Here is a 10,845-nt window from a genome sequence, read left to right as displayed (position 1 = left end):
AATTGCCGTCCCTGGTCGGTTGTCAGGTTTTCTGGGACTCCAAATCTTGCTATCCATGTTGAGTACAGTGCTTGAGCCACAGATGCTGCAGTCATATCGACAAGTGGAACCGCTTCGGGCCATCTGGTAAAACGGTCAATCATGGTCAAGCCTGGCTTCCATCGGGTCGTCGTCGAAGAAAAAGAACTCAAGCTGTCAATCTTTGCTACGCAGCCATCAACGCGCGAACGTGGTTGTTTTTCTATTGAAAGTAAAAATAAAGATTTTAAGTATTTCGTAACTAATCGTTCTTTATTCCGTGTCCGATCGCTACATTGGTGACCCGCGACGTCGCGAATCTAAAAGTTTCGGTCCGATTTCACGGTTATTCACCGATATTCGATCTCAAAGCCGAAACTAACCTCAAAATGCCGGACGATAACGGGAGCAACGCAGCAGCATCTGTCGCGGTAAAACTACCGGATTTTTGGAAAACTGATCCGGCTGTGTGGTTTGCGCAATCGGAAGCGCAATTCCACCTTGCGAAAATCGTCAATGATGAAACCAAGTTTAACCACATCGTGTCCAAAGTGGATCAATCGGTTATATGTCACATAGCCGATTTGGTAGCTGCTCCTCCAGCGGAAAATAAATACAAAACAGTGAAAGATCGCCTAATTGCTCGCTTCGCCCTGTCTGCTGAAAGCCGCTTCGAACAGCTGCTGGGGGCCCACGATCTTGGCGATATGCGCCCAACGCATCTGTTAGCAAAGATGAGAGAGTTGTCGACGGGTTTGGGCGTGGATAACAATCTGCTCAAAATGATTTTCATTCAACGCCTCCCGGCAAACATTCGACCAATTCTCACATGCCACGATGGTACCATCGAGAAGTTGGCTGAAATGGCAGACAAGATTACCGACGCCTCCAACGGTCAGTCCTCCGCAGTTGCCATGGTGCACAACGAACCAACGTACAGCAACAGTGGTGAAAGGAAGCTAGCAGAGCAGATAGAACTTCTCACAGCGGAAATCCGACGTCTGAAGGCTCCCAAACCTAAGAGGCCGTTCGTTTTCGCGAAACCGAAGTGGTTCTCGTTCGTCATCACGATCCGGACTGTGCTGGTACCATAGGAAATATGGAAACGATGCTCAGCGGTGCCGAGAACCGTGTTCATGGAGCTCAAAATACTAGCATCCTCCCCACCATCATCGGCGGTGGTGGCCGGAGTGTCGGAAAGTCGCCGAATGGTAATTTTTGACAGGACGAACAATACACGGTTTCTAATCGACACTGGATCGGACGTCACAATATTGCCTGCCTCCAGGAGAGATCGATTGAACGGTACCGTTATACAACAGCTCCACGCAGCCAACGGAAGTAGAATTCGGACATTTGGAACGAAATTTATTCCTGTTGACCTAGGATTGAGACGAAGATTCACCTGGAATTTCCTCGTTGCTGAAGTGACGATGCCAATAATCGGTGCTGATTTTTTGGCGCACTTCGGCATACTCGTCGATTTGAAAAACCAAAAACTGATAGATGGCCAGACAGGATTGAAGTCTTCTGGAGGTATGATGACTGCTGCTCTGCACAGTGTAACACTTGTTGGTGCCGATCATCCGTTCCACGATTTGTTTATGGAGTACCGGGAAATAACTCTGCCATCGACGCTTCGTTCTGTCACGCAGTGTGACGTAACCCATCACATAGTTACTCGTGGACCACCCGTGGCGTCTAAAGTTCGACGAATGCATCCGGACAAAGTTAAAGCTGCTAAGGAAGAGTTTCGCCTTATGTGTGACCTAGGAATATGCAGACCATCGAGTAGCAGTTGGGCAAGTCCTTTGCATTGTGTGCTGAAAAAGAACGGGAAATGGCGTTTCGTTGGTGACTACCGTCGCTTAAATCATATCACTACACCTGACCGTTATCCGGTACCGCACATCCACGATTTGCTGCATTCGCTTCATGGTAAGTCCGTTTTCACAACTCTTGATCTGGAGCGAGCGTATCATCAGGTTGCGGTGGAGGAAGCAGACATTCCCAAAACGGCGGTCATCACATCGTTTGGCTTGTTTGAGTTCACCCGCATACAATTTGGGTTATGTAACGCAAGTCAGACGTTCCAGCGCTACATGAACCGAATCTTTGGTGATCTTGATTTCGTTGTTGTCTTTATAGATGACATATGCATCGCTTCTGAATCCCTTGCTCAACACCAGGAGCATCTACGCATAGTGTTTGACCGCCTACGCCAGCACGGACTCGTTCTAAATTTGGGTAAGAGCGTGTTTGCCCAAAAGGAAGTGGAATTTTTAGGATACCTGATCAGCAGTGATGGAGTGCGGCCGCTCCCGTCACGCGTCCAAGCCATTATGGACTACGAGAAACCGACAACAGTCAAGGAACTCCGTCGCTTTCTGGCACTCGCCAACGGCTACAAACGCTTCGTTCGTCATGCATCCGACATCCAAGCTGAGTTGCAGAAGCTTATTCCCGGGAACAGGAAAAACGACATACGTAAACTACAGTGGACAGATGCAGCTTGATCAAGCTTCGAGCGTTGTAAAAAATCATTAGCGGAGACAGCACTGCTTCACTATCCTGACTCGTCGAAACCATTAGCTCTGATGATCAATGCCTCAAATATTGCTGCGGGGGCTGTCTTGCAGCAGCTAAATGGTCAGAATTGGGAACCACTCAGATTTTATTCCGAAAAAAATTTCGATGTCCCAAACGAAATACTCTACTTTTGGCCGTGAACTGACTGCGATGAAAATGTCTGTGAAATATTTTCGGCACTTCCTTGAAGGACGCAACTTCACGATCTTCACTGACCATCGCCCACTAACATACGCGCTAACAACCGATTCCAGCTCTCGGCTACCGCATGAAGAACGATACCTACGTTTCATCTCGGAATTTACTACGGATATACAACATGTCAGTGGAAGTGAAAATTACGTCGCCGATGCATTGTCTCGTGTGGAGAGTATACTAGCGCCTACTTCGGTGGACTATGAAGAAATCGGACGAAAGTAAGTTGATGCAATCCAAATCTACTTCGCTGAAATTTGAAGCAAAACGGATGAGTGGTTGTTCTCAACCGATCTACTGTGACGTCTCGACCGGAAAACCACGACCTTTCGTTCCAAGTACTCAACGGAGAACTATCATGGAATGCCTACACGGAATTTCTCACCCAGGAGCACTAGGCAGCAGGAAGTTAATCTCCGAGCGATTCGTTTGGCCAGCTATGAACCGTGAAATAAATGAGTTTGTCAAACACTGCGTCGACTGCCAACGGTCGAAGGTGCATCGACATACCGTCTCTCCGTTGGGAAAATTTGACCTACCGAAGGCTCGTTTCCAACACCTTCATATTGATCTGGTTGGTCCTTTGCCGCCGTCACAAGGATACCGCTACCTACTGACCAGTGTTGCCGGGCGATGCCACATACCCAGCATTGATGAAGCTGTTGAATACTTCTCTCAAGCTATCAACCACTTGAGCACGGATTATCCGCCATTGCAGGGTGGCTACCCAGCCGGAAAAACGGGAATTTAATTGCTAAATTTATTTATTTGCTCATGATTAGGAACTGTCTTGCCCCTTGATCTAGAATCTAGAATGAAAAGAACTATAATTACAAAAATGAAACCAGTTTTTGATTATGTTAATAATTTAAAGTAAATGTATTTTAATTTGTTACACAAATTTTAAATTTTAACTTTTATTAGTTTATGCAGCAGTTTTTAGAAAATATTACCAAACAAGTATTTGGCAGATGATTTTTCGAATTTATACTGTCGACGGTGTTCAGTATTTAATTCAGTTTTAATTTGTTTTTTTTTTCTTCAAAATTTGCTTGTTGAAAAGATAATAAATTATATCAAGTGGAAATTAATCCATCAAAATTTGGATTAGTAGTAGGTAATAGGTAATTGTAATAGCAGTCCAGCATGGGTAGCGCTTATTCCTCGTCAAATGGTGCGTCCATTGAAACTCTTGACTTCAAGATGTTGAACTCACCTGCCAAATGTCCAATCTCTTCATCTAGGCTCTTTGCCTCTTGCTTCAGTTTGTCATTTTCGATCCTCTTCTGAACGTTGACCTTTCTGAAAGATTCATGTCTTAGTTGAACAAAACTCTCCATGATTCAATGTTTCATATATAATACTTCATATATTCAATCATATCCGCCATTCTTCTGCGGTCTTCCGCTGCCCTTTGTTTGTCCTTCTCGATGGTACTGCGTACTCGCTTCAATTCTGTCGTAATTTGAAGATATTGCTGTCGCAATTCTGAAACACGACGACGTGCAGAGTTGACATCCTCCCACTTGGTGCTGACCTGGAAGAACACCCTGGAGTAATCTGTTCATTAAGAAAACCAGCATCACCTTACTGATTCATCGAACAACTGCCAAACCGATTCCGAGTACTCCGTCATTCTCGATTCTGCCAGCTCCACTTGTTGGCGAAGTTCTACTAGCTCTTGAGGAGCTTGGCTTACGGGTGTCGTAGCGCTTACTAAACCAGGGAAAAAAATTGCCCATTCCTGTTTATACTCAAGTTCTGCACATTGATCTGCAAGAAAGAAAAAAGAACATATTAACTTCCAGAACCATTGAAGCATTGCGCTGGCTCACCCTTGGACACAGATTCCACTTTAATATTGGCCGTGGCTTGAGCATTGGTTTTGATTTGCTCTATGCACGCTTGCGTGTCGATTTGAAGCTTGGCGATTTCGGCTTGCTGGTTGGAGAAATATTCGTTTTTATTAGGCTGTGAACCATTTGCCGAGTTAAATTTAACTCGTGGTTAAAAGTGACATTTCGAAAGTTATTTTCTATGTTCGAAAATCCCCGTGCTGTTGATCGATCGGTTTTCGAGCCACAGTTGTCAAAATTTAACTTCTTGTCTGTCAGAAGTAACCACGCTCGGATAGCAGGGTTAATCGATAACTTTCCATCTGTCAAATTTTAACCAAAAGTTAAAATAATCCACCAAATGGTTCAGAGCCTTAGAGAGAATAGAGTGGGTCATGATTAAACTTACCAGATCGGACAGGGAAGTGTTGTTGGTTTTCTCAAGATTGGCCATTTTTCAACTGATAAATACGCAGAGAAAGTTTTTTTTTATTTTAATAATATCCATGCACGGCGAATGAGAACAACCCAAATTTGAGTTTAGTTCACTCATATTCGCCAAAAAAGCAGGAACTCAGCCATGAGTAAAATTTGTCTCTCGGTTTCCTGTGGAAAACCTAAAAAATCAGCCGGAAAATGAGGAAATTGAAGAAAATTTTATTCAGCCTCGGAGTAGTACCAATAGACTGAGTGAATCCAATCTTTACTTTTCTCAAATTCGGGAATTTTTCCCTGGAAAATCCTGGGAAAACATGAGGTAAATTTACTCATCGCTGAGTTCCTGCACTTTTGGCGATTATGAGTGAACTAAACGCAAATTTGGGTCGTTCTCATTCGCCGTGCAGTTATCTACCCACGCTCGGCATTAGCGGCTTGCACGGTTTTTAAAATGCATCGTTTACTGTAATGTTTGACACTCGTATGTTGTTTCATTTTCCTCTGTTCCTTAGAACCGGAGAAAGAGGAGCACGCTAATTGATAATTACCCAAATTTGAGTAGCATCAAAGCAGATCGGTAAAAAGCGAAATTCGATTTTATCCTGGTGTAAAACCGACATGAAACTTAAACTTAACTCTTGATCGAGAATCCATAACGGCCGATTGAAATGTGCAGCGATCCCATCTGTCAAAACCATAGTAATAATTTGTCCAAAATAGATTGCACAGCAAAAAAAAAATGTAATATCGATCAACGTAATTCAAGCTGATGTATGAAATAATGATGTAATAGCAAAACGCAGATACAATATTACATCAATGGATGTAATTTTGTTCGCAAAATTTATGTACATTGTACAATGTGATATTACACAACCGATGGATTGACCTGGTTGCAGCAGTTTCGATGTAATATTCAACAACTTTTTTTGCTGTGTAGACACGAACCAACTCATAAATTTTGTACGCGTGTTCGTGGCTAGGATAAATATTTTCCGCAGATGTCTGTTTTGTGCTTTGATCAGAAATCCAAGTGCCCAGATTAAAAACGGTCACATTACCGGGGGTCCACAGTATCCAGCTTTCCATGCTCGGTAATGGCGGCCTGTTTGTATGAATAAATGCACCCTTCACTGTGCTTTTTGACACTATCTGGATGTTCGGGTTTTGACCCCTCCCTTTCCCTCTCCCAGCAACAGAAGAAAATGGAACAACATACGCCCTCCAGTTAGTGTCAAAAAGCACAGTGAAGGATACATTTATTCATACAAACAGGTCGCCATTACCGAGCATGGAAAGCTGGATAGGGTATAAGAGTTTATCTCGGGTTTTACTCACTTCAGTTAGTTTTAAGACAATTTTAGGATTTTTCAATTCAAACTGTGATCAAACTGTCATTGACCTGTGATTCATTTAACTTTAACTAGGATAGCTAGTGTTCGGAAAAAACTCAAAAACTCAAATCTCATGCATGAGTTTATGCGCCTACACAGCAAAAAAAGATGTTGAATATTACATCCAAACTGCTGCAACCAGGTCAATCCATTGGTTGTGTAATATCACATTGTACGATGTACATCGATTTTGCGAACAAAATTACATCAATTGATGTAATATTGTACCTGCTTTTTGCTATTACATAATTATTTCATACATCAGCTTGAATTACGTTGATCGATATTACATTTTTTTTTGCTGTGTATGAGTATTACCATAGAGGTAACTCTAAGACCACTGGGTCCCGAAGAAAATCATTATTATTTTTGGCTCACTTAGTACCAGAACAACGGTCCCAAGCAGTCCCAAGCTATTTCACTCACCCCTGCATGTTCTGCATGAATCCACACACCCCTGATGTTATCTGTCAAACTTTCATAGCGAATCAAAACAAACATAGTGTAGTAATAGAATTTCAACTAGAATAGGGTACGTTAATCGTTTGCTTGGGACCAATAGGCTACTAAAGTGGTGAGCCAATTTAAAATCGTTAGTTTCGTGTTGATTGTTGGTATTATTTTGCAAAATTCAACGTCGCAAAAATCACCGATGAGTTTTCAGGTTCAAAAATTCATTACTTTATATTTTGGCGTTATTCATTGCTATTACTATTGTTTGTGCATCAGGGGTTGGAAAACTAACACAACATGAATAGAAATGATATCAATTGACGTTTGAGTGGTTTTTATGAGTTTAAAGCTGGAATGATTTTTCGGCGTTGTGAGTGTGAGCGCGTGAATATGCATGAGAATCTCAAGCGTGAATTTTGTTTGCCGCATTCGCACGCGAGTTCATTCTCGCAGGGCGGCTCAATGAATGAGATTTGAGAATGATTTTCCGAACACTGAGCTAATAACAAATTTAAAAAATTCTTCCAAATCGTGGCTTGCTTCTGTCCTATTATTCTATCTGACGTTGTCAACTTGATGGACGTCACGACTCAAGTTAAGTTGCCGGCAATTTCTCCTGGACATTTCAGGCATAACATTTGATAACGGCACAAAAGCATTTGTAAACAAACTTTCTAAGGCCCTTTACACGCGAACTAAAGCACGCCCACGCAAACCAACAACATCATCGGATAGGGACAACTATCACCTTTCCGAAAGTGGTATTGGTTTGCGTGGGCCTACTTTTGTTCGCGTGTAAAGGGTCTTAGAAAGTTTGTTTACAAATGCTTTTGTGCCGTTATCAAATGTTATGCCTGATTTGTTTTGTAGCAGTTTCCCAATGGCGTTGTGCATTCCCCCAAATACCATTCACCTGAAAGACATTCGCCCCAATGTAAAAAAAACCACCGACAAGCCGACATGACACTTAATTCTGACTTATGCCCGAGCTTATGCCCGAGAATCGTAAACGACCGATTTAAATGTGCAGTGATCCGAACTGTCAAAACCATAGGATCTTTTGATCTAGATAAAAAATAATTTGTCCAGAATAAATCAGACACGAACCAATTCATAACTTTTGCATGCGGGTTCATGCATTCTATTCTAGTCAATATTCTAGTACTACACAATGTTTGTTCTCATTCGCCGTGTATGAAAGTTTGACAGATAAAATGAGTGGTTAGTGGATTTTCTTATGTTTCGAGGGGTGAATCGATTAGCTTGGGACCGAAGACAGTACCAGAGCTGAGCCAAAAAGTTGAGCACGTTTCTTCGGGACCTACTAGTCTTAAAGTGAGTGAAATAGCTTGGGACTGCTTGGGACCGTTGTTCTGGTACTGAGTGAGCCAAAAATAATAATGATTTTCTTCGGGACCCAGTGGTCTTATACCCCGTTCACATTACAGCGTATATCACGTGATATACGCTGCCTTGCAATGAGCACTGATACATCTAGTTTTCACTGGAAATCCTATGTATGAGTGCTCATTGCAAGACAGAGTATATCACGTGACAAGAAGACAAGAAGGTCCCTAAGAAACGTGCTCAACATTTTGCCTCAGCTCTGGTATCTTCGGTCCCAAGCTAATCGATGCACCCCTCGAAACATAGGAAAATCATACCATCGCCTGGAAATGCTTTCGACAACGTGGGTAGTGATAAACGTCGCTAGACATATTCCTCAGTCGCAGACAGTAAGTATATGAGAAAGTCAAACGCGCACTCTTTTGCCAGTGGATTTAAGGAAATAACTCAAGTCCCCTCATACATTAATGTATGAGCTAGGTGAAGAAGTGTGCGTTCGACTAGTACTGTTGCATTATTGTCCCTTCGCTAAATTTAAACTTCTATTCAATTTTCACACTTACGCTAGGGGGAGTAGGTTTCCTTACCGAAAAGATCAGGGGCAAAATCGACGAGGTTGTTGATGATCAGAACACATCAATTAGAAAAATCTGAAGCATGATTGAAAGTCAAATTTCATTAATTTATCAATAAATATCGGATACGTAACTTTGCTATTTTTCGCACAAAAAGGTACGAATTTTTCGATTGAAGTGGTTCCAATTGATCAATTCAAGAGCCACATGTGAAAAGGGCATATAAGCTTTTTGTAAACAAACCTTTGTAGGCCCTTTCCTCGCCAACCGAGGGTTGGCCACGCAAACCAACAACATCATCGGGAAAGGGAAAGTTTCCCCTACCCGGTGATGTTGATGGGTTGCGTTGGTGTCATATGGGTGATGAGAAAAGGGCATAAGAAGGTTTGTTTACAATATGCTTGTTTGCCCTTTTCACATGTTGTTCTTGAATTTATATGTTCAAGTTTTGAACCCACCACAGCATGCTTCTGTATATGAGCGATCAAATGTAAAATACTGTGGTAGCCACAACACAGTTCTGTCAAAACCTCAGCATTTTCATTGATCCATGGGCTAAATTATTCATTCCGGGAATATTATAGAATCGTTTTGATACTAATCTAAATTCCAGAACAACATCTGAAAAGGGCATACAAGTTTTTTGTAAACAAACCTTCTTATGCCCTTTTCTCGCCACCCATATGACTCCAACGCAAACCTTTAACATCACCGGTTAGGGGACACTTTCTCTTTCCCGATGATATTGCTGGTTTGCGGGGGCGACCCTCGGTTGGTGAGAAAAGGGCCTACAAAGGTTTGTTTACAAAAAGCTTGTATGCCCTTTTCACATGTTGTTCTGGAGTTATAATGTAAGAATTTTCGGGGAAACAATACATTCGGGGAATCGTTCCATTTAGGGAAAAATCTCTTTCGAGGAAATAGCTTTTGGGTAAAAGTCGTACAATCGCTTCTTTCTCCTCTAAATATTGCCGTTTCAACTGACAGCCGCAACATGCTGTTAAGCTCGCTGTTAAAGCCGTTCAAAGCTAATAATATGACGGCAAATGCAATCCCGCATAAGCGCGAACCATAAATTGACCTTACCTAAAATGGTTAAAATTGTTTATAATCCCTGCTAAACTTCAACTGAAATGGTTATGGAACTTTACATGAACGTTTAATGATAAAGTTTTAACCTTAAGTATTATAGTTTTTTGGAATGACCAATGGACCTTACAAATAATGGGTTGTTAAGAACCATTACCATTAAAAATTCTTGTTTTCTCCACACATTTTCGGAAAGAAAACTATACTAAAACCTTTAAACTTATGGTTTGAGAACATTAATGGTAATGGTAATGGTAACCAGTAAGGTCCATGAATGGTTTTGTAACATCGATCAACTTTATGTGGAATATATCGCGAATTGGTTGCCTGTAAATTACTGATTACCAATTCACGATATATTTCACGTAAAGTTGAGCGATAATACAAAACCATTAATGGACCTTACTGACTACCATAACCATTACCATTAATGTTCTCAAACCATAAGTAAAAACGTTCTAATATAGTTCTCTTTCCGAAAATGTATGGAGAAAACAAGAATTTGGAATGGTAATGGTTCTTAACAACCCATTATTTGTAAGGTCCGCTTCCAAAAAACCATAATACATAAGGTTAAAACTTTATCACACAAACGTTCATGTAAAGTTCCATAACCATTTCAGTTGAAGTTTAGCAGGGATTATAAACAATTTATAACCATTATCGGTAAGGTCATGTGATGGTTCGCGTTTATGCGGGATGTTTTCTCTGAATTGGCAACACATGCGAGAATACATGGCAGTTTTCCTCAGGCCAGTGACAAGGGATATACCAACATCAGCGTTTGACAGTAGGCAGCATGTCCCGGGCTCAAATCGTTTATTTTGCTGTGCTGGGCCCGCTGTCACGGTATAATATGTTGCCTACGCGTTTGCCACTGGGCTGGTTTTCCTAGAGTCTGGCATCATTGTT

At 41.7% G+C, this 10,845-nt stretch overlaps 1 protein-coding gene across 1 annotated transcript; it reads right to left on the bottom strand.

Moving 5' to 3' along the window:
- Positions 1–3,743: 3,743 nt before the first annotated feature.
- LOC135697269 (uncharacterized) lies at positions 3,744–5,125 on the bottom strand. The gene is made up of 5 exons (XM_065216892.1): positions 5,047–5,125; positions 4,638–4,743; positions 4,394–4,575; positions 4,167–4,339; positions 3,744–4,104 (listed from the first exon to the last, which is right to left on the bottom strand). The coding sequence occupies exons 1-5, from the start codon at positions 5,089–5,091 to the stop codon at positions 3,960–3,962; spliced, it is 651 nt and encodes a 216-aa protein (XP_065072964.1). The 5' UTR covers positions 5,092–5,125; the 3' UTR covers positions 3,744–3,959.
- Positions 5,126–10,845: the final 5,720 nt, after the last annotated feature.

The sequence above is a fragment of the Ochlerotatus camptorhynchus genome, unplaced genomic scaffold (genome assembly GCF_037179485.1).
Source record: "Ochlerotatus camptorhynchus isolate MF236.1 unplaced genomic scaffold, CSIRO-AGI_Acam_v1.1 ptg000070l, whole genome shotgun sequence".
Classification (NCBI taxonomy): Eukaryota; Metazoa; Arthropoda; class Insecta; order Diptera; family Culicidae; genus Ochlerotatus; species Ochlerotatus camptorhynchus.
This window is presented reverse-complemented; position numbering and strand designations above follow the sequence as displayed.

Excerpts from the sequence above, each read along its gene's own strand:
- LOC135697269 (XM_065216892.1), bottom strand. The coding sequence starts at position 5,091 with ATGGCCAATCTTGAGAAAACCAACAACACTTCCCTGTCCGATCTG. Across the intron at positions 4,576-4,637 it reads AGTGGAATCTGTGTCCAAGG|ATCAATGTGCAGAACTTGAG; the intron begins GTGAGCCAGCGC and ends TCTTTCTTGCAG. Across the intron at positions 4,340-4,393 it reads GGCAGTTGTTCGATGAATCA|GTCAGCACCAAGTGGGAGGA; the intron begins GTAAGGTGATGC and ends GTGTTCTTCCAG.